Here is a 24917-nt window from a genome sequence, read left to right on the forward strand (position 1 = left end):
AGCCATCGTAGATTTCAATTTTCGTGAAAAAATTCTATGAATGATACATTTGGCTATTGCATAATAGATGTCGCGTTAAGAAAGTTTATTCATTTCGTAAAGTTCTCACTTTCCTAAAAATTGAATGGAATATACCAGTATCAAAAAAGTAATTAGTTTAAAAAAATCCTGAGTAATTAATTAGGTAAGTACTACAGAAATTGATATCGATCAATGTAGATTTTGTATTTGAAAAAATTTTATAAGGTGTCATGTTTTCAGAAAAAAGTAATAATTCAATAATAATATATTTCACATAATCATCTAAAACTTACAGACAAATGTTTAATTTCGAGTAGAGGAAATATAAATTTTGATTCATGAAATCAAAATCTTTTCCTACGTAATTTCATTCTGACCAAATATAGTTCCTCTAGAAGGACAACTCTTTTTAAGTCAGCGAGGTTCAATTTCTGAGTATCTTCTGATTCTAGCGGACTTTCAGAATAATCGAAATGATTACTTGAATATTGTTTGCTATTGGTATCATCTGATGTTTCGTAGAATGTTGCAGAAGTTCTATTCTCTCCTGAAAATAAAACATTTCAATGAGTAGAATGTATATATGTAGTTTTGAGTTGTGTTTACTTGTTTGATCTCAAATGTATCTGTAAAATTCATGTGGAAACTTCGAGAGGAAAGTAAATATTTCAAATTTTGAGAATGAACTATTGAAATAGAGTGACATAGGTATTTGTTTTTAGAAAGGTACAAATAAATGGATTCTGATGTTACTAACTTTTCTCAATTTCTATCTGTTGCTTCATTTTGAGCAGTTGAAGTTTTTCTAAAAGTACCAAACGCTCCAGTTTTGTAGCACACAATCCTTTGGTTTCTTCATCAATTCTTGATAAATGGGAATTTGACAAATCATCAGCGCGATAACCTAAAAATTAGTAATTATATACATAGATTGTACAGTGTTCAATAAACCAATAGTTATGATCACTTATGCAACAAAGGAGTAGACTGCTTTACCATGCTTTATCATTCACTCTTATACTTATTAATGAAAATACTCAATTAAAAACTATCAGAGACCAGATGGAATCATCATTGGTCGTGTATTTCTTCCACAGGTGTGAAACCAAATAGTATAGTTCAAGTAAAATGGTCACATCATGTTATTTGGAACAACTTGTGGCCAACTAGATTGCCAGACCTGACACAATGAGTACCTTGGATCAAATCAAAGGATTGAGATCACTTGTAAAAATTGAATCCACTTCCATTCCATATGTTACATGAGATGGATAAAAGAGCTTAATTGCTGATCTGATTTGTCTTCCAAATCATACATACCAGTTGACAAAAAAGTGTTGTATGCTAGATCAATGTCACTGTCAATATAAATCGTGAATTTCTCAGTCAAATGTCTGAAATACAATTCACAGAATTTTTCTTCAAAGCTCACACTGTACATAGGTAATATTATATATTTCTGGTATATAATGCTCACTTTCTAGATCCACCTCCTCTCCTCCAAATTACATTTGTTGCATAATTGTTGAACCACACTATCTAATCCACGGCAAATACTGTTTTCAAAACTACTCAATTCCTAAACTTACCTTTTCTTCCTTATCGCAAAATCTGGAATCACAAGCCATACCCTCAAATTGGGGGAAGAGTGACTAGATAGACGATAACGTTAATCATATTCATTTAATGAACAGGATTACCGTTATTGTGTATATAGACACGGGCAAAATAAAACGCTTTTGAAGCTCGATTCGAAAATATTTTAATTCCAATAAAAATATAAAATAGCGCTGGTGAACAAACATACAATAATTTATGCCTTATAATTATTTTTACACAAAAATACATTTAAATATATGAAGCTTAAGTCACATAATACTTTAACGAACGAATGGTAGTAAAGCAGCCTCAATTCGAGATTTTGGGATTTGAGGAAGAAATGGCATAAGATATCTTACATCGAAACTGATTTTAAATACCCACAATAAATATCATGATCAGCTGTTTAGTTCGACAGCAAGTCAGCAATCCATTTTTTGAAGTACTATGGTTTCAAACCCTCTATTTATAAGATTGAATTATCAACCTGAATTACACACACACACTTAATGGAAGTAAAAAAAACAATACAGTTATGCGAAACATCATTCAGGTTGACGTAAAAAAAACTCAAAGAAACATTCGCTTTCAATCTTGTTGGGATAACCAAATAAGTGAAAACTACATGCATAATAGTACCCCATTTTATAATTTTTTCAATTTTCTTGTCAGTAGTTTTTTTTACAATCGAGTGGTTCTGACGTCACTAATATTTGGTGTGAACTTGGCAACACCGTGAAACTTATTCATATTGAATATCGTTTTCTTCTTCTTCCTTTGTTGTTCTGACTGTGCTGCTACATTGCCAACTTGTTTTTGACGGAGATTTGAGAATTTGTTTCGAAATTAATAAACATTTCATATTAGGAAACGAATACTTAACAAAACAACGAGAATGGCAAATTAAATACTGTAAAATATTTAATTACGAAGCATGCATTAAAAAAAGTTACCATACATTAAAAACTGGAATGTGTATGAATATTTTTGTAAACAATCGATCAAAAGAGAGATGAAATATAAAGTTATGACAGTTATGATGATTTTTCAATACATTTAAAATTCATTTGAAACTTATGGCAGATCAAAATAGCTCTGTCTAGTGAGAAATCACCGAATATTTTGGTTTTGGGCTATTATGCCAACTAGTTACTTTGCAGTGAATGCTGTAGAGAAAGACAGAAGACAAAAACGGACACAACGGACTGCCTTTGAGTGCCCTGTTTATTGAATCTCCTGTCGATAACTTAAATGGAGAGGAACATGCTTACTTACATCTAAAGATTAGTGTAGAAATTTTGCTGCAAAATGTCAGTTTGACAACTTTATGTTCCAATCGTCTGTCACTTTGTTCTTCATTTATAATGTGAGCATTTTCAGTTTGTTATCAAAATATTTCAATCTCAAAATTTGATACGTCAGAAATCTATTATTGAATTGATGTGAATAATATTTTGGTATCAGAGCAACTCTAATTTGTTACCTAGATATTACATTTTTGAACGTAGACTATTTTCAGTTAAAAGAAATACAGACATCTTTAAAGAATACTATTTTTCCATCAGGGCAACTGTAATTTTGTACACTACTTTTTGTTAAAAGAAAAATAGAAAAATTTAATAAAAAAATAATGAAGTTGAAGTTTAAACTATATTAATGTTATCTTTGAATGCTTTATTACCACTACCAAATAATTGAATTAAAAGTGGGCCAATAACAAGCCACAATATTCAACAAAACGAAACAAAGAGTGGTTGAGATGGGAACAAGCAAAAATGGGCATTGTTGGAAGTTTCAACGGTGTTATTGTCGAATAACAATCTCAACGATAGATCGCAGGTACTAGTAACTATCCTCGCTATATGACCTGCGGGTATAGAAATACAATATTCATCGTAAAGTTCATTGTATCTTGGATATTTGTTGAAGCGGAGGCCAGACAAAACCCCTCGAAAGCACGTCCGTTCTGTTAAATAAAACTGTTCGGAATTCATAAACGATACTTTTATTCCGTATGAACGTCTTTTTTATTACTAATTACCAGGATAAATACGCACCGATAAGAAAAACAAATAGAAGGCGGCTCGAATTGTTTGAACAATGATAAAAAAGAACTATTTGCCATAGCACAGTTCCAGGATTTGCCGTGTTTTCACTATCAATCACGGAAAAATAACTGGTTTGTTTGAAATGTATACTCGTTCGAGTTATTCCCTTGAGGTTAGCCACTTTATACCAAGTTACCAATTTGGATTCTAGAGGAACAAGAGCACACATGATACAATATTCTCTTTCCTGTTTGAGGTGTATTCCAATATGAATGAGATGCTGCAGCAGCAGTGTTTTGTGCCCTTACAAAAGCGTTTGACTGCGTTCATCATAAAATACTGCTACGTAAGCTGAATATCTATGGATGTAGAGGGATAACACTACGATGGTTTGAGTCGTATCTCAATGGTCGCAGTCAGATTGTGAAAACGATTAAATGTTCAAACAGTATTGAAATAAATACTGGTGTACCACAGGGATCGGTTCTCGGCCCCATATTGTTCCTGTTGTATATTAACGATTTGATGAACATCAGTATATCTGGAACATTCACTCTTTTCGCTGACGACACCACTATATTGTGGCATAGTAAAGATATAGATATAATCAATGAGATATCTCATGATATACAAAAAATCAAGTCAGTGTGATTCCAATCTACTCTTTCTTAATATTTCTAAAACAAATATTCAAGTGTCCACTTCAGCGAGCAGTATCATTGAGAACGGAGAGTGTACTAAATTTCTGGGACTGTATATAGACGGTGGACTGAAATTTGACGCTCACATCAGAAAAATGAAAAGTAAAATTTCCACCAGCTGTTACGCAGTGAGAGTTATTACTAGAGAACTGGGAGTTTATACTGCGAAAACAGCATATCACGCTTTGGAAGAATCTCTCTTAAGGTACGGTATACCTTTTTGGTGTGTGTGTAGCCTTAATTTACTGGAGTCTGTATTTGTATTACGGAAGAGAGCTATACGATACTTGTGCAAAGCTAAACCTCGTGACTCATGCAGGCAACTGTTTATAGATAAAAAAATTTGACGGTTGTAGCTCTTCTTACTCTGGAGACAGTGTGTTTAATTAAGAAACATTTTGTGAAACTTGAGGTTACCACCCATCGCTATACAACTCGTCAAAGCATACAAAAAATTTAAAATTACCGTTCCCTTGCAACTCTCTAGTCAAGGACTCCTTACTTTACAATGATGTGAAGATGTATAACCATCTGTCTAATTAAACTGAAGAGATAAATATGGATTCCAATCAGTACAGAAAAATTATTAAAGAAATTTTGAGTAGTAGACCCTATTACAGTTTGACTGAGTTCCATACCGATCATTTTTAACTTAACATGTTTTATGTGTATGTATGTTTTCAACCTTTGTTTGTAGTTTTTTATTCAGTATATTTATACTTTAGTTTACATTATATTTTATCCATATTTTTATATTCATAGGACATTTATGTATTCTTTTGTTTTTATTTATTCACTAACTTTGTCAGCAATATTTTTTCTTTGGACAATAAAGTATATATAATAATAATAATAAAAGTAGATACTTCGAACTTTAAAAATCCGTTTTAGAGCTACATACTTCCATGTTCTATAGAAATAGAAATAGTTTTAATCCTCACTAAAATTTTCACACATACACAATAATTACAAGATTAAATACATGATAACTTATTGGACGAGTCAAAAAAGTAAAAACGCTAAAAGCTGAACACAAATGTTTGATCTTGAAAAAATTTAAAATTTTTAAAAAGACTACATGTATAAAAGAAAATATGTCATTTATCTAAGCACTGAAAGCAAGAAATTTGTCCATATTGTAGAAGCAGTTATCCAACAAGAAACCATTACAGTTCTACTTTTATTGATCCCTATAAAATTTGTTATTTTACTGAAACATTTAATACCCAAGTATTTTGGGGAATTCTGTCTCACACTAAAGCAAGACTAGGGGTGGTTTTAAGTATCTTCACCCCAAGTAGCGTAATTATGTATATCAGAGTTTTTTAATATAGGTGTTCATTATTATAGATGAATAACACCAGCTGTAATATGTAGAGACACGGCAATGGTCAGATGCTAAATTTTTTAAATAGTGGTTTACAAGTGGACGAGACTTGTCCATACAGCGAATGACTCTTTTCTGAACCTTAAAAAAATGTGGTCAGTATATGCAGAGTTACCCCAAAAGATCAATCCATACCGTAGCCTTGACTGTACAAGTCAATGATACATGAGTTTTATAACTTCTGTAGAGACAGTGTCTTGCAGATTCCGAATTGTGTACTTTGCATTGCCAAACTTTACACATGTTAGCTTTTGATCCAGGGTTATTCCTAAAAATCTAGCTACCTGATAGTATTTCTAGAGTTTCACTACACATATTAATATTGTTCATTAGATCTGGATTTGAGGTACCGTTTTTGGGTAAGAAAGAACTTTGTTTTCTTTTTATTGTGAAAAAGGTCATTATCACTACAGTATTTACTGGATTCCTCACATGTATATTTACCCAAGTTTACCAGACTTTCAAAGTTTTTATGGGCTAGGAGTATATTTGTGTCATCAGCGTAAAGTACCATTCGATTTGGTGTGGTACACGTATCGTAGATGTCATTTGAAAATATTATAAAAAGAGTTGGTCCCAATATAGACCTCTGGCTGTCAAGCTAAAGAAAATAACAATATATCTAAAGAGGGCGGTCCAAATCAATCAAACATGGTTTAAAATACTTTTAATAACGAACGAACTCATTATCTTTTCTCGAATTCAGTTTCAGATGTACCTGAAGGAAAATAATTGCCAAGAAAACTGGTAAGAGTTCAGAGGTTCTTATTTCCATTGTCTAAAAAGTGTCAACAGATTTGAAACCTATGAAAAGATAAATTAATGAAGTATTTCAAATACTAAGTCAGATATATTCGAAAAATTGAAAATGTGCAAGTAATATGAAATGACAAGTCATCAACCAGAAATACTTGTGAATATCAACAATCATCGAAATGTGCAGCATATTGGTTTGAATTTTTTTTCTTTTTCCTTTACGATTCCTCTTTGTTTTTCGTTGAAACTCAGTCTTCATTTTTTTCAAGTTTCAATATCATGTTCACCTTCTTTAAAGTAACTTATTTCGGGTCTAGTATTTTTGACACTCTATTCATTACTCTTCTTATAGATTTAAAATCTGTTTACACCAATTCAGATATTGGAAGCCCAACAGTCAACAACAAACATGATGGAACACATTTGAATAATTACTTGTTTTGTGCTTCTCTTCATTACAAAAAAATGTTTATTTTCTTCCTCAAATACCCAAAACACAAAAATCTCACTTACCAAACAAGCCGCGCTTTTTACTTTTGCCATTAATACTATTAACCCTTTGTATATCACTAGCATTGGAACTGTTTTCAAGACTGTGTCGCATCATCACTCTTTTGTCTGTAGGAACAGGCGGCAAAGGCCTATTTGGGGCGGGATCCTCCCTACCATACATTGCACCATTAACATACCTCGGGTCCACATTCTGATGTCTCCTGTACATATCGTTGGCACTGGCGGTTAGCCTGGAGTTGCGAACGAAGTTCTGACTCGCAAGTTGGCCGTGAGATTGCCGAACCATTCGAGGGGAGCCTTGCAGCTGCCCCAGGATAACCCCGGTCTGCTTCAAGTGATTTGGCTTGGTCAAACTAGGGCTGTCTCTATCGTGTATCTGCCCGTAGATATCACAAACCTTATTTTTGACTGAAACCTGCCTGGGCACGCCTTGGCTGTAGCCGTAAGGAGATTCCGTTACACTTTGTCGGGATGCATACACGGAGTTTTGCTCGTTATCGACGATGTAGCCTGCAAACTGGCCGTAAATGTCGTCTTGGACGATGATCTGCCTCCGTGGACCAGGAAAGCCAGGAGCCTGTCTTATACCAGGCCGCATTCCAGAAACTTGGGCGTTGCCTTGAGACAACCTCCTAGGAACCCTCTGTTGAACATACAAGGGTTCTGTGAGCTGCAAGGAACCATGTCGAGTCAGACCTTGGGGTACTCCGGCAGTATCTACATGGCCGTAGTAAATTTCCTCTTGGGGAGGGAGCTGTCTGGAACCATACACTGATTCCTGTCGGTAACCCAAACCTGGGTACTGAGGATGTTGCGCCGCTTGTTGCCTGACGGCATTTTCGTAGTTATGCACAATGCCATAAGGCCTGTTGGCGTAACCATAAATTTCCCTTCCGTCTACTACAAGCTTACTTGCTTGTGGAGGATTCGGCAAAAACACATCATCCTCCAGACTGACGAGTCTATTTTTCTCCATTCTCCTCTGGGGTGGGCTCTGTGTGAAACCATTTTTCGTCGGCCAGGCTTGATTACTCAGAGGGTCTTGTCTGGGGTTACCGAAGCTAACTTTTTTGTTCTGCTGATCTTCCGACATCTCCCTCAAAGGAGTTGTGAGACTGCCCCTTTTGAAATTCGGCCTGCTCGAACCATTCGCGTAATTCCCGTTTGTCCTCGGAAAAGTATCTATCGTGCGTCTCTCTGGGACATTCCTTCTGAAGTCCGTGTGGTAGTAGGCACCATTAGGCCGATTTGTCACTGCCCTGCCTTCAGGTATAGGGGTGGGTTGGAACCTGCCGTAGCCGTCAACGATCTCCATTTGCATCATAGGTTTAGGGTCTCTAGGCAAGCTCAGGCTTCTCCTACCGTTTCGCTGCGAAGATGGGGAAGTACTCCTGGATCTTCGGCGAATAGGATCCTCGGCAAAACCGAAAGGCATTTGCGACTGATAATAATATAAATCCATATTTTCTTGATCTTTGAGCTTCTTGATTTCTTTCCAGTAGTACGCCTCAACGCTTTTCCTCATCTCTTCTTTCTGGGGTGACTGGGACTTGTTGGATGAAGAGCCCCGCATATCTGGAGTGGATGATCTCAAACTCTGAGCACCTAGAGGCGATAAGGAACGGTTGTGTAAGATACTGTTTGGAGTGGGGGTTCTGGGGTTGCTATTGGTATGGATTTGGACGTTAGTGAGGACCTTCTCCTGCGACTCCGCTACTGACGGAGATCGAATTGCTCGATTCTCGAAACTAGGGGACTGTTGGCTGACTCTCTGTACGTGTACAGGTGTTCGTTCTGGAATTCTGGAAATGGGAGGTTTCGTAGCTAAAACGCCCCCTTCCAGACTGCGTTCGTTATTTTCGTAGCTTATGTTTTCGGGATAGTCGATGCCAAGCTCTAACTTCTGGTGGCTAGGGCTCAGTTGACTGGTCTTTTTCGTTCTTGTGGGAGTTGGAGATCTGGATCTAGGCTTCAACAGCTCCGTCGCTATTATTTTCTCAGTGCTGACGTGGTGCTGAGGAATAGGCGACTTCATCCTTGGAGACAGCGGGGTGATTTCTCTGTTCGATGGTAACCTCAGTTTACTGGACTCCAAGGAAGGCGATCGAGGCGGTTTTTGATCAGAGAGCCTTCTTTGCTCCACGTTTTTGTCCACCAGACTGTCAAACACAGTTCCATAAGCTTCTTCGAAGTGCGGTTTACTTTCGCCTTCTTCAGAACTGAATGGATTGGCTTTTGTTGGCGTGCTGCACTTTGGACTGCTTTTTGGCTGCGGCGATAAACTTCCTTGGTTCTGATACGGGTTCGGCAGAGGCCTCTCAGAATTGATAGGAATCAGTGCCCTGGGGTTCACCAGCCGGAGATCTTGCCTGAGCTCTTGGGCTCTAGGTGGGGTATCTCTACTACCTTCTCTGTGACTATCGCCGAACCTGTTGAATCTATTGCTAGTGTCATTGTCCGCTTGTTTATTTGAGTTACTTCTGTCCGATTCTAGCGTGCTCATCGAGGAGCTGGTGTCGATAAACTTATTGATGTTAGGCATATTCTTGTAATCCAGAGGCCCTGGAGTATTGATGATGATCGGTGTTTCTTTAGTACCAGACTGTTGATTGTCGAAGTTTTGCTTTATGTTGTTGAACTCCCTAACGTGCATCTGAGCGTATTTTTGTTCGATTTCCTTCATGTCGTAGTTCGTTTGGGTTGGTTGCTGATTTCTGTCGATACGCGACATCCTCGTGGGCTTCGGGAGTTGGCTATTGCCCCCAGTTGTGTGCCTGTAAGGAGAATCTCTGGCGAAGGCATTCGTTTCATTTTGTATGTTATCGCTGCGGGCGGCGTTCTGTTTATCTTGCAGTTTGTTCTGCTGTTCCTCTTTCTTTTTCTTCTCTTTGCCGAAGATTTTGCTGCTGAAGATCTTCTTGAAGCTGTTGCTGCGTTTCTTCTCCTTGGGTTTCCTGTCCATCGTGAACAAGTTCAGTTCCCTTTCTAGTTTGTCAACGCTGCCTTCAGACTCAGACCGGGTCACTATGGTGATGAATTCTCCAGAGCTGGAGCTAGTTTTTCGAAGAACCTCGTTTGAGTTTTCATCCTTCGCTCTTGGTTTCTCACTAAGGTTCAGGGTGTACCGATAATTGGGTTGGATCGGTCTGCTGTGGGATATGTATATTTCGCTCTTAACGGAGCTTCTAGGCTTGGCAACTGGCAGTTTCGATCTGTTTCTGAGAGAATGTACAGCCGCCTCATCCAGTTTTATGGCTGACGCCCTCCTCAGTTTGGGCTTTCTCTCGATACTTTTTTGCTCGGGTTCGTATTTCTCCTTCAGTGTGGTGAGAGTGTCACTGTTTCTTGAAGGCGATAAAGAACGCTGTAGTTTCGCATATGCTGCACTGTCTACGCGTCTTCGATTCAGAGCCGGGTCCCTTCTTAGAATGACAATGTCGCCTTCATCTTCTTTGGCTGGTGAGCTATCGAACGAGTTTGTTTTTACGATATCTCCAATTTGTGAACCGTCCACTGACTTGGTTTCACACCCACTGTCTGTTTGATTTGCAACACTGTCTTTGATACTGTGGTGTTGCGAGTCATTAGTGGCAATTCTTGAATCCATTTTGGTGGAATGGGAGTGGATTTGAGTTCTCCTGTAACAAAAGAAATTAACGTTATTTGAATTGTACGTTGGTATATATTAACAAGTTTGAATAAACAGTTGATAAGATAATTTGCTGGAATTCCTCACGTCAGAGTACTTACTGAGAAAATGAAAGCGATTGGTATATTGAAATTGTTAAGGAATTTGGAGTGCCACAAGGAAGTGTCTTAGGACCTCTTTCGTTACTGATTGATATTCATGATATGAACTATTACCATGATTACCAAGTGCTCCAAGTGCTCGAAGAGGTTTTGCAAATGAGGATCATCAATGAATTATATGTGCTCTGTGTACTAGATACAAAGTAATAATTGCCAACAAAATTTTACGAAACATATTGCATCATACACGAGGCAATAATATTTGTGGATATTTGACCAATAACATGTGACGGATTCAATCAAAACAAACAAGCAAAAAATAAACGGTGATGAGATAAGGACTCATCTATAGCTATTATAGTTACAATATATCAAATTTTTATTGGCTGATATTCAGTCAAGGATATACACCTAAAAAAGTAATAGATGAACATTTTTATGTCATCATCGACTCAGACAAATCTTTTCCATAGTTGCAACATTCTTAAAAATAGATATTAAACAATGATGATCCAAATATACTCGAATATTTATGACATTCGAGAGATCGCGGTTCGTCACAAATATGGATAACGTGAAGGTTACTTTTTTATCGCAAGTTGAACCTACAGTGGCGTAGCCCACACCTGAAGTCTTACGGAGAAGTCATCCGCAGAGATATTCAACACAAGATCAAGAATAGACTGATCAATCTCAGATATATAGAATAGGGAGTTAGCCAGAGAATAGTGTCAGGGCTTATCATTCTTAATTGACATATATAGCGCGACCCGTACTAACCTTTGAACCACACAAAATATTGAGGTTGGACAAAATGTAGCTAGCTAGGCGGTGAACCAATCAGACTGTACCAATTGTCACGTAGTGTCCTCAAACTGTCACGCAGCTCGCCAGCCAATCAGAGTGCACGCTTCTGCATCTCAGAACATCGTGGCGGGAGATTTGAATCTTCTGTTGACATAAATAATTCAAGCCGACAGACTACCAGGATTGTGGAGTGACAATCACGACGGCAACTCAAGCTATTCATAGCATGTCTGTGTCGTTTATGAAGGCGGTGGAGAGAAGTGGACTTAGGTTGCTTCCTTGTGGAACACCCGAGGTAGCTGCATGTTCCACAGACTTGAAGCCATTGAATATAACATGCTGACGCCTGTCAGTGACGTATGATACAAAAAATTGGATCAGCGTCAGAGAAAAGCCGTACCTGTACAATTTCGATAGCAGTAATTCGTGACCAAGTCTGTCGAATGACTTAGAGAAGTCCGTATATATGACATCAGGTTGAGATATCCTATAAATGATTTCACAAATATATTGGGTAACATTAAAAAGGTTGGTGATTATCTGAAAAACAATTAAGAATGTTGCGTGTTTTGAAAAAATGCAAACTGACTTTTGCAAAAATATAAAATAGTCCAAAGAAAAAAGTTTATGTTGTAGTCTTATACACCTCTGCGACGACCACTCTGCGCCGCCACTGCAGATGAGATTATTTTTAACAACAAGAACTATTACCATTTCATGCTATTATGTTTTTTGAACGTTCCATTAATAGACTATTAAATAACAATTAATGATAATTACTAACACAGAGGCAATTTCCAAGAATCAGACCGCGGACGCTCCTTTATAGTGAGTTTACTAGGTTAATCAGAATATTAAAAAGATGTGTGATGTGGTAGAAGCTTATCTTTAATGAGTTCAACTGAAAACAGGTAGTTGAACAATAATTTCAAAACAAATCTGATATCGGTCAGTAAAAGAATGTGAAGAAAAAGCCTTCAAGCGATAAGTTTGTCAACCTCTCAAGAAATGACAATAAGAGAGATAGAAAGCCAAATTTGTGCGTCCGTGCGTGTGTAAGACCATGCAATTATATATACAGGGTGTTTCAATGGAAACTTTACTTTCTTGTAACCTCACAAACTTCAAAGCTTATTGGAAAACGTCGAAGAACTGTTTAATGTGAACATCGAAATGTGGGGTACATCATCCAGATGGAATATTATTTTGTTTTTTGGAAAATTGTCCACATTTTATGAAATTTGAGTAACCATGAGATCTACATATTCTTTTGATGAATTTAAGTATTTGTCTCCATTGAGATGAACTTGAATGAAGAGTAGTCCAACAATGTATATACAGTGCATTTCTTTAATGTCCCTCCCACGTCAACAATCGCTGAAATGGTCAATTCTCGTCCATTGGAAGGAAAAATTGAAGCGATTTTTATTTACGGTGCGACGCGCAACTTTCACGAGATCGAAATGATTTTCAATGAACGTTTTCCGAATTTATTTATTTATTTGTAATACAATACTCTACAGGACATAGCCCAATTACAGAGCAGGAAATAACAGAGTATAATAAATACATCACAAACAAGTGACTATAAAGACTACACATTTTATATTTATTATAGGTGACAAAACAATTATTTTAGGAAGTGGGATTTTATTTTGACAATTTGTAACTAAATATATCTAAATTATCGCTAACAGAATTGGTCGCTTTACACATGGTATGGATCGGAGAATTCTCCAGAACATTTGTGCGAGATATTTTATATAGAAAGTACTCGGGTGTCTGGAACAGATTCTAGAAATGCAAATATTAAACTTTTCTAGTAATGTTGGGCAGTCAACTATGCTTTCGATAATTTTATAGGTTAGTGCAACACTATAATATTCACGTCTCTTTCCGAGACTGCAAAAGTTATGCTTTTGTGGCAATTCAGAGTGGGTTGTTCCTATTGGACGATAAATGCCATCGGTTTTCAGGCTCAGCAGTTTTAAAAATCGTCATTGAATTGCTTAAATTCTATTAATGTGATATTGATAAAAGGGGCTCCACACAACTGACGCGTATTCTAACTTTGATCTTATGAAAGCATGGAATAAAGTTTTTAAGGTCGAAGTTTCTTTGAAATCACTACTGTCACGTGCAATTAATCCGTACAAACGACAGGAGGAGGTTACAACATTATCGATATGCCTATTAAATGATAGTGCAGTGTCAAATGTCGTTTTCTATTGAATAATCAAAGATCGAAATATTCGTTTTCAAACTGTAGGACATGACCTTACATTTATCCGGGTTCAGCGACAAGTTATTTCGATAACACCATTCTACAACCCGTCCTACGTTTGCTGAGAGGTTCACACAATCATCTATGTTCTCAACGAGGCAGTATAGTTTTAGATCATCGGCATATAAAAGGAAATACACATCTATAACATCTGCAATATCATTAATGAATATATTGAAGAGCAACGGTCCCAGATTTGAACCTTGTGGAACACCGGAAGAAGCACTATATTCGGTAGATTTGAAACCATTGAGGTGAACATATTGTTTTCGATCCCGCAGATAGGACTGTCCTTTATCAAAATTGGAGACGCAGCTGAAATATCAAATCATAGACCAGTCACTATATCATGCAACTTCAATTAGTTGTTAAATATCATTTCGTAAATTTTTGTCAACAACGAAATAATCCATCGGTAGGCAGAAAGAACAAAAGGTTTCGGTATTTTGTCTGTGTTTTTTTAAACTGATTTTTTCGCTATGTGAAAACAGTCAGCGACATTATTACTCTATTCAAAGTGTTAGTCTGTGATGGGTACTATTCATCCTAGTTCTCTATTCATTTCTGTGTCATCATTCATCATATCTGCCATGATTTCATCGGTTTTATGATTTATCCGTCTGCTCAACAAGGATTTCATCTAAGATCTCGTTTTTTTGGGCTCTCGCTCCTTCCACTCGAAATATTCAAGTATAAAAATATCGTCTAGAGAAGGCATGTCATGTAGTGGAAACGACAGAAAATATTTCACAACAAAAAACGTGACTGTTTTGTTGTGAAACAACTGGACCTCGAGTTCCCAGTTTGTTTATAAACTGAAACAAGTTATTCGTTTCTGTTTTGGAAACGAAACTAGTCGCAAGCGACTAGTTTGCGGGTTTCCACCGTTTGGTGGAAACCCGCCTTTACACAACACAGTGAAGTCACTTATTTCCGAATGTACTAGCTATAGTATCTCTTTTTCAAAGTTTTAGAGGAAATATTGTTGAAAAAATATGTTTTCAAACATCAATATATCTTATTGTTTGTCCTAAAAGCAGCTGAGGTTAAATTTGTTTAATTTGTGTCAAAAAACAATTCAAGAAAGTGCCGACCGCATCAATCTCAAGGCGAGACAAAAACTTGCCAGCCAACGTAACTGCAATTTCATTGCTAATGAAAACAGTTTCTCGGAGCACTGAATTTAACAACAAATCGAAATGGATGGACATGAATGTTAAACAAGTAACAGCTGTCTGCTGGTAAAATTTTCATGATGTCATTTCTGACAATATTCAAATCATGTGAATAAACAATGTTCACGTGGTTTGTTTTATCAGTTGCCTAGAATGTACAAATGGATGTTTTCGAGATATTGATTATTATTATCATGAATAGCCCAAGGACATTGAGTATTATGGGGTATTTACTACATGGGCTACAAAGAAAAAATGTTTCATCAAGACAACGCACCGTGTCACAACTCAATCAAAACAATTGCAAAACTATATGAATTTAATTTTGAATCGCTTCCGCATCCACCGTATTTGCCAGATTTGTCTCCCAGCGACTTTTTTCTATTCGCAGACCTCAAAAAAATGCTCACCGGTAAGAAATTTCTCTCGAATGGAGAGGTTATTGCTACAAAAGTGGTATTGAAATGTTGGAGCGGCACTAAAATGATTGTATGGATCTTGATTGAAGATTTCGTTGATGAATAAAGCCAGAACGTCAAAAAACGCAAATATGAGTTGACTGACAATAAAATTATAGAGCTCAACAACCTCTAAATTTAACAAGGTTAGGTTAGGTCCAAAGTGAGTGGGTCTATTCGACTCTCTACCGCAACCCGCAAGGGTTTATTGTGGCTCACACATATTCACACTCAACCAAATATATCCAGCTATTCAACGAGGCCGATTAGTTCGTGTAGTGAGGGGTCTTTCAGGTCAGATGGTAAGAAACGGCTCTGCTAAAATCTAAAAACCTCATTCGGTCCCCAGCGGGGCAGGCACAAAGTATGTGCTCTGCTGTTTCATCATTTTCCAAACAGAGGCGACACACACTGTCTACCGACAGTCCGAGTCTCTGCATATGATAATTCAAATAACAGTGACTTGTAAGAAGGCCTGTTATGGTTCGTATTCACCAAAAAAAGCGAGCACGAGCGAACAAGAGGAAACAAGAGTGGACGAGCATTCTGCATCAATAATCGTCTGGTGAGTACGGGCTAGCGAGCGAGCGAACGTATGCTTGTTCGCGTTCTGAAAAGATCGGGAAGAAGGCGATACATCAAAAGGTGCTCGCACAAAGTTGATGGATCAACTACGACTACGAACTCGAAGATGTTCGCTCTGGTGTGGACGAGACATCAATATGTCGAGCAAACACGAGCGAACATGAGCGAACACGAGCAAACATACACGAATGCTCGCTCATGCTTGCTCGTGCTCGCTTTTTTGGTGAATAAGCACCTTTAGACATCGTTGTTCAGCCCTACTGTAGTCCAACAACTGTTTGGTATTAAGCTTCGAAGTGGGGATAAAGACCTTGGAGTGAGCGATTCCTGGAAGATTCTACCAGAAGTCCATAAATCTTCTTGCCATCCAGGTGCTTTGGAGGATATTACAAGCTACCCTTTCCGTGGATCTTGCCAAGGTGACAGTCACCTGCATACGCTTGCAGGTCTACTTTTCTTCTGTCGAGGGCATCAAGCAAGACGGTCTCTGTAAGCCAGAGAGCCGTTTTCTGTAAAGCCTTCGGCCACCAGGCAAATGCACCATAAGTCATCATTGGTCTGACAATCATCACATACATCCAATGGATTTGTTCGGGACCTAAACTGGCTTTGTGTAAAACTTTTTCCAAGTGAGCGTTCCAGGTGAGTGTTTTATCAAGGACAATGCCAAGATATTTCACCTCCGTTCCGAAAGGAATGACCTCACCATTGAAGAAAAGTGGTGTTAGATCGTCCAATGTTCTCCTCTTGGTGAAGGGGATTATCACAGATTTGCTGGGGTTGACAGACATCTGCTTTCTCTGGCACCAACTGTGAACAACGTCCATTTTGCTTTGGAGGATATTACAAGCTACCCTTTCCGTGGATCTTGCCAAGGTGACAGTCATCTGCATACGCTTGCAGGTCTACTTTTCTTCTGTCGAGGGCATCAAGCAGACTATCCACCAAGAGCGACCACAGAAGGGAGATAGTACCCCACCTTGAGGGCAGCCCCTGGTGACCCTGATCTTGATAGCCTTGCCTTGAAGAGTCGTAGTTGCAGTTCTGATTGCCAGAATGGCATAGATCCAGCCAGTTATGGTCGATTCTAAACCTTTACTAGCCAGAGATGATCCTACAGATTTAGGTAGTCAAATGGTCCTTCAATATCGAGAAATACAGTAACGGCAATCCCTTGTTGTCAAGGGATTGGTAGATTTTCTCTACAAGGTTGTTTAATACTGGATTTGTCGATCTGTTGATACATTCTGGTGGTTATACAGGAGGGATGCATATAATGCCACCCTCCTGACGAAGATTATAAAAAAAATCTTCACAAGCCTTATCAGACTCTTATCATTTAAGTGAATGATCCATATCGTAAAAAATCGAACTATACCAGAAATGCCTGACATTTCTGAACTAAAACCCAATCATTCCACAATACATTCATCTCCGAACTGTTGGAATTCGAAGTTAGTTTGAACCATCATCACATTTGGAGATCAAGTAAACAATGCAAGAGGAACTGTTTACCCCTCACAGACATTTTATGAGACATAATCGACTTTAGTTTCATTCATCGACTTTCACTTTGTCTTCAGTTGTAAACAAAGTTTATTTTGGTACCAAACCCGGTATATACCTGATGCTGAATACACCATAAAACGAAGACATCGACTCATACGCTAGTACACCAAGTAACTCGAGCTAAATATAGAACCAAATGCGCCGAACGTGCATATGGGAATAAGAGAAGTCTTTACGATATTGTGTCTGTCATCGCGTTTAGGATAAGCATTTCTCTGTATCCCACGTCTCGAGCAGAATCTCATTTCGCACATACAGGGTGATTCTACCACTTCTCAAGGACATGGTGACCTTTCTGTCGAATCTAGTCGAATAGATGAGAGTGCACCGCGGCACATTACCTTATTGTAATTTCCTCTACTATTTTTCAAAGATAAATGTATTCGAATAGGGAATGTCTCTCAATTCGGGTTATTACAGAAATTGCAAGTTTGAACAAAATAAAGTTGAGTTTAATTCATGAGTTTTTCGAATTCACTTCGAAAAGTATTCAAATTTATGTTTCAAATGTTGGGTTTTGACTTTTAAAGGGATTTGTTTCTAATTCACATATTGGCAACAGCGCATATATCAAGTTGAAATAATTCATACGTACCTAGATATTTTACTTAAAAAAAAGGAACATTATCTTTATAAATCAACAATTAAGGCAAAATATAAATTATAGTTCAATACCACCTTCACAAGCCACATAAACAACAGTTGTTTTGTTATTTATTTATATAGAGAAAGATAGCTTAGGTGCACAAACTGTCATATGTCACAGAATGTCTCGGAACTCGGAACATAAGTAAACAGAACAGCACGTTTCTGAAATATGTCATCTTTGTTTGTCTCATACAGGTAACCGATTCATTGTCCTTTATTAGCTATAACCGATGTTGCCAAATGGTGAAATAGAAACGAATCCCTTTAAATGTTGAAAGCATTATTTCAGTCTTCTTTTTTAAGTATTTAAATAATTTTTTGAAGAAAAAGGTTGAAAAATGCGTTGTTTTAGAGCTCTTTTATGAAAACTACTTGATTTTCGTCAGGAGGAACATTCCTCATTGTACTCGTACTTTACACAATCTAACACAATAGTTCTATCAAAATTACCTTTTCAGACGTACTGATTCTATCTATGTTCAATTATTGCGATGTCGTTTATGGCCCTTGTATTGATTCTACAACTTCTGCAAGAATTGAAAAAGTACAGAACCCCTGCGTTAGACTAATATTCACCTTGAATTACAGAGAGCATGTGATCCCTCCAATCACACAATTAAATTGGTTAAAAATGCAAAACAGAAGAGAATTGCATTCCGCCTGTTCCATTCACAAACTGAAAAACACAACAACCTACTTATTTGGTGAAGAAACTCCTTCCCAGACATCATATGCATTCAAGAAACCTTAGATTTAATAATAATGTAACAAATATGAAGCCGTCCCTGACCGATATGTCGACCAGCGAACAAACACATCACCGAAAAAGGAATGCAGTCGGCAATCGCCGGTTAAAGTGTAGTTGAGTACCGAAACGTCTACATAATTCTAGAACGATCGTTACCGACATATAAGGCCGGCTTCTCGTCCCAAGAGGGTAGTTGAATTTAGAAAGTGAATCGAGCGGTTAAACAAGGAATTCAAATAGTTGAAATGAATTGAGCGTTAGTTGCTAAGTGTTGAATATAAATTAGATTGTGATAGTGAAATATTGTTGGAAATAAATTTCTTCAAGACAGTAAATTCTTTGAATTGTTACAATAATTTTGACACTCCGAATCATAACAGCACTATCTATGAACGTATCATGCTGTAACAATGTATAATTCATTCAGTGAACCTTTGAAAAATTCATCACTACCGCTATTCAAAAGTAAATTCATAACTGAATAGCTAAGTCAACAGTGATCCAAACATGAACATTTGTATTTCATTTTACTGTTGTCCTGAAATTGCCATTGATTTTTTGGAACGTTTCTTTTTTTTTCAAACGTGGTTGAGTGCAAGAATAGCGCTTTGATAAACTCCGCCACGTGAAATAAAGACCATTTATTATTATTATTATTATATTCATTGTTCTTCTTGATTGTCCCTTCTTCAGTTTTTTTTTTAATATTTTTTCTTCACATTTTTCTATCGATCTCTGTATCTGTGGAGTAGTAAATAATGTTATTATCTACCAAGGCTTTGGCTGAATCTTGGCACTCTAGTACTAGCCCTGAGGTAACACGTTCTGTTAAGGCTAATAGGGCTTGTCTGCTATCAGTGCGGATTGTTATGTTTTTGCCAGAAATGTCTTCTCTGGTTATTTATTTTGTAGCGATTGAGATACCAGCCAGTTCTAGTTGAACCACGCTGGTATTTTTTCCCATTTCCCCACTTAATTTTTTCTATTGATATATTAATTTATAAAATAAGTCGTATGATAGTAGTTAATGAATAGCTTTCGTTCACTCATCAAGACTGGAAATGCAGAAGAAAAACCGTAATCAGAATACTCAGTCATTGGATCCAGTCTATCATTGCAATAATAATGCTCTATAAAGCAACAAGTTTATAATTTATTGTTCTTACACTAGTCACGATAATTTTGTAGTTGAAAAGTTTTTAAGTTGCAAAAAATATCGACTGGTTGAATGAACACCGATCATTTCACAACCTGAATCATAGGCGAGAAAACTCTGGTACAATTAAACAGTTTATTAACCTGGATTCGCAGAATTAGTCACTCTTGAATTCATATCTGAAGAAAACCAAGATACACTTTCATATATACACAAATCGCCAAAATTCTTGGACCCCATTATGTTTGTCTGAATGAGACACTATTATCATAAGTCAAGAAGTGTATTACAAAGTACATTTGATTTGGTTATGTAACCAACGCAAATGGGCTGAATTCAATTTCAACTGGAAAAGAAAAAAAATACAAACGAAAAATAGTGCATAATGAAATGATTACCAGAATCTGAAATGTAGAAGAAAACCATTTTAGAGCGAAATCAAAAATACATTAATATTCGCTGTGTCCTCCCCTGTTCTGTAGTAAGGTGTTAACTCGCCTGTGCATGGAAACAATAAGGGCGTTAATGGTATCCACTGGGATGCTGTTCCATTCTTCAGGGGCCGCGAGTGTGAGTTCCATAAGGGTGCTAGGAGAGTTAATTCTGTTTGAGATTACTCGTTTAACGAAATCCTACATCTGCTCAATGGGATTCATGTCTGGTGACTATGCCGGCCACGGTAATGTTTGAATATTCTCAATCCCTAGTGCATTTTGTATTCTTCTCGTGCGAGGGGCCTAGCATTGTCATCCATGAAAATGAAATTTGCTCCAATTTCATTTCGGAGAGGATAAATAATGGGTTCAATGATGTTTCGAACATTTCTATCCCCTGTCATAGTAACTGGAATGGGAATAAGCTGCGTACGACGACCATGCATTTTGCCTCTCCAAAACAGTACTGATCCCCCTTGGTATGGAATGACGTCTCTAGCAAATGATAGTCTTTCTTGTCGCACTGGCCCTCTCCAAACTTTGTGTCGCCGACTATCACTAACTGAACCAAATCTGGTTTCGCCCGAAAAAAGAACATTTCACCATTCAGATGAAAGCCAGTATGTGTTCCTGTGACCACTGTAGACGAGCGGTTATGTTTCTGGGAAGTAGCCTAAGTACTCTTGATGGCTTACTAAAATGCAAATTGGCTCTAGCAAGTCTCCGCCGTATTGTGGTACTGGAAATTAATCGACCAAACGTTCTTCTAAATCAGTTCGGACTGCTGAGACTGTTATGGTTCGATTTCGACGTATATATCCTGCTAGATACATATTATCTTTTGCATTAGTTACTGTAGGACGCACAGTTCCACGTCTGATGCAGTGAAATATTTCCAAATGAATCTTTTTTAGTGTAGAAATTGTTGACTGTGCTAACAGGTTGGGAAAAACATATTATTTGTTAGATTTGCTGTATCTAAGTCGTGTGCAATCAAGTATACTTTGATCGACCTTAACCTTAAACTCGCTGCGGTGTAAACACCATTAGCGGATTGTTTTGCACAAATAAGGATTTGAACTCGCATTTGGAAATACTTGGGGGACATAAAAATAAATATTTGAGCTTGAAAAGAGGCGGAATGTTGATAAAAACACAAAATTGAATGCAGTGAAGGCTGGATTTGATTGATAATTGTTAAAAAATATCAAATGTTATTTTAAAAAAATGAATGTTAACACATTTGTGTAATTTCCACCAGTTATTTTATTTTTACCACTGGTTTCGGGTTTTATACCATTATCAAGTATAAAAACTAACTAGTACTGATAATGGATATGCATATATTATTGTCTTGGAACTAATAGACTTCTTTTCGAGCTAGCCCTCTTAGAGAGGGTCACCGTTAAAAATAGGGTGCTCCAAAAACTTGTTTAAGTTGCATTTCCTCATACCGTATAGATTATTGATGTTACTGTCTCGTTGCTAACAGCTTTTCTACTACGGAAGTGTAATCTCAGATCTAAACAATCCACTTAAAACTGGTCTAGGAATTTCCTTCTAGTATGAAACTACATCAAAATTGACCCGATTTCTCACAGCAATTCCACATGTTGTTTGTATCTAAGTATTCCACTGAAAATTATGTTTTGTGAATAAGTGACTAACTGCCTCAAACAATATCAAGTGACATGTGAAATTATTAATGCAATTAAAAAAAAGAATTAGACTTGTAATTCACTATGAACCGTTATTTTTTAACAAAATCTGTCCACTAATTCTGAAAATTTGGAAACTACGAAAACGTCAATTATGTTTTTAAAATTTGCAAGAGAAAATATTCACCTCTTTCATTTTGTCATAGAATCGTAGTAGTAACTATGATATAGACTATAATCTGTTTGGAAATGAGAGACTACAGCAGTATATATATATATATATATATATATATATATATATATATATATATATATATATATATATATATATATATGTGTGCTATGTTTCTTTCTTTGATGTAGCGACATGTTTGCATTCTTGAAATTCTTTTACTCTCAGATAATACTTAACGAACTTTACAGACGAATAAAAATGAGAAAGAATGTTTACCTGGCTTGAAAAATGTATGTCATGCCTAACATCATTATTATTCAATAATAATTTGAGGAGTTTGGACGTACATGGTAGAATAATGAAGTAAATCAAAAATATTTATTTCCTGGTCCTGGCAAAATCGCAGTTATGATGATGAAAACACGAAAACTTTGAAATAAAACAAATGATTATAAACGATTACAGAAAATAATGTTCAACACAACTTAATATTCAAAATGTCTCAGTTCTGAGACAGTTTTTTCATCATGTTGTTAGATGTTGGGCCAACAACAAATTTGTTGAATACTAGAGCACTTGACGTCATGTATATAGAAAAATCTGTTTTCTATGTCTCAACTTGCATTGATAAAACTCTCATCCAAAGATAATCATACTGACAGGTACATATATGAAAATATGATGCATGATGTTGATAAAGGCATAATAAACTGTTTACACATTCATATAGTTTCGTATGTTCTAAAACTAGGTTTGTTGAAAATCTACAGTTTTATTGCTTATGGATCTCAATGAAATTACGTTTTTGACATCCCAGTCCACCCCTGCTTTATCAAAATGTTACAATGATGCTAAACTACCAGCTGATACTTGTAAACATTCAGATGGCCGTCTGAATTCAATTCACCATTTTATTGTTGATACTGCATTATTCCATCTGTTGCAAGTACCTACGTAATCGATTAATTAAATGTTGCTGATAAGACATACCGAGAAATAAGGCAGTGAGCAAGTGGAACGCTGAAACCACACACACGGTTTACTGGGAATCAAAACACTGGGCAAACTGAAAAATTGACCTATCTTTGACCTCGTTATTCATTGAAAGCTCTTATTGAATTAGTCCAATTATTTCATAGCGGGTTTACAATCATAAATTCGTTAATCAGTTCGATGAAATATTGACAGATTTGTTGAAGTCAGAATAATTCGATTTAGACTAAATGTACACTGTATTTCCCGAGATTTTTACGTTTTTATAGGTGCTACAGGTGTTTGTTAAACTTTCTTTGCATATATGTAGGCTGTCTGTCTCAATCGTAACAAAACGCCATACTTTCAAGGGTATTTCCAATCTTGGAAGCAGGAAGAAGTCGCTGGGGGCCAAATCTGGTGAATACGGTGGCTGGGGCATAATAACGGTGTTTTGGACAAAAAATTGTGAATAAGCAATGACTAGTGAGCAGGTGCAGTACGTATAATTTACGTAAACTAAACGTTCACAACACAGAAGTGTATATGAATAATATTAATGCAAAATGAGCCATAGACATTTAACAATCCAAGTTTATCTGATCATGACCACTCCAGATAAAATACCATTCATTGTGCACGAATAACTGCTGAGATTTCTTCTAGTGAATGATTTCATTGAAAGAGATTTTTCGATTTCATATAGAAAAAAATCTGTTGAATTCTGTTACTCCGTTAACCAAGTGTTACCCCAACGATCGACGCCTGAAGAGGCTATTGTATTGCGAAACACGTGTTACGTTGAATAATCATTGGGATTCAAATTATTATGAAAGCATGACATATAATTTGTTTTGTCAGTCTGAAGTTGCTATTGTATAGCGAAACACGTCACGGTTTTGTAAACTGTAAAGTGAAAATCTTACATTGAAGTGTTTTCTGGATACGCTATATGGCGACGTCAGTACCTTGTATACAAGGTTGAATGACAATAAAGATCATTACTTCTGCTGCAGGCAACCAGTGATTGAATTGAACCCAGGTTTGTGTTTAATTAACCTTACAAAATACAAATAGAACAGAACACTGAGTCAGATGCTACAAATGTCATACGCATATATATAGACGGCTCAAAAATCAAAGAAGGCTCAGGTTATGGAGTGTACTCCATATCACTAAGCGTAAGGATCAAGTGGGGAATGGGAAAAACACCAGCGTGGTCCAAACAGAACTGGCTGGTATCTGAATCGCCACAAAAGAAATAACCAGGAAAGGTATTTCTGGCATGAACATATCAATCTGCACTGACAGCAGACAAGTCCTAATAGCCTTGAACAGACAACGTGTTACCTCAGGGCTAGAACTAGAGTGCCACCAGATTTAGCCAAAGCCTCGGTAGATAATAACATCATCCTGAAGTGGGTTAAAGGGCACGACATGAGTGAAAGTAATCGCACTGCTGACCCTTCAGCC

At 36.9% G+C, this 24917-nt stretch overlaps 1 protein-coding gene across 4 annotated transcripts in view; it reads right to left on the reverse strand.

The window, feature by feature from the left end:
* Positions 1-273: 273 nt before the first annotated feature.
* LOC111502092 (uncharacterized) overlaps positions 274-24917 on the reverse strand; it is a 53454-nt gene continuing 28810 nt past the window's right edge. For all 4 annotated transcript variants that reach the window (XM_023156070.2, XM_023156069.2, XM_023156068.2 and 1 more), the window contains exons 2-4: positions 7026-10663; positions 779-925; positions 274-568 (exon numbers count right to left, since the gene is read on the reverse strand). In XM_023156070.2, the coding sequence (XP_023011838.2) occupies positions 366-568; positions 779-925; positions 7026-10632 (3957 nt within the window). In that variant the 5' untranslated portion in view covers positions 10633-10663 and the 3' untranslated portion in view covers positions 274-365. The remainder of the gene's footprint in view (positions 569-778; positions 926-7025; positions 10664-24917) is intronic.

Source organism: Leptinotarsa decemlineata, unplaced genomic scaffold, assembly GCF_025532065.1.
Source record: "Leptinotarsa decemlineata unplaced genomic scaffold, Ldec_3_MD MMD2_P_RNA_scaffold_5, whole genome shotgun sequence".
NCBI lineage: Eukaryota > Metazoa > Arthropoda > Insecta > Coleoptera > Chrysomelidae > Leptinotarsa > Leptinotarsa decemlineata.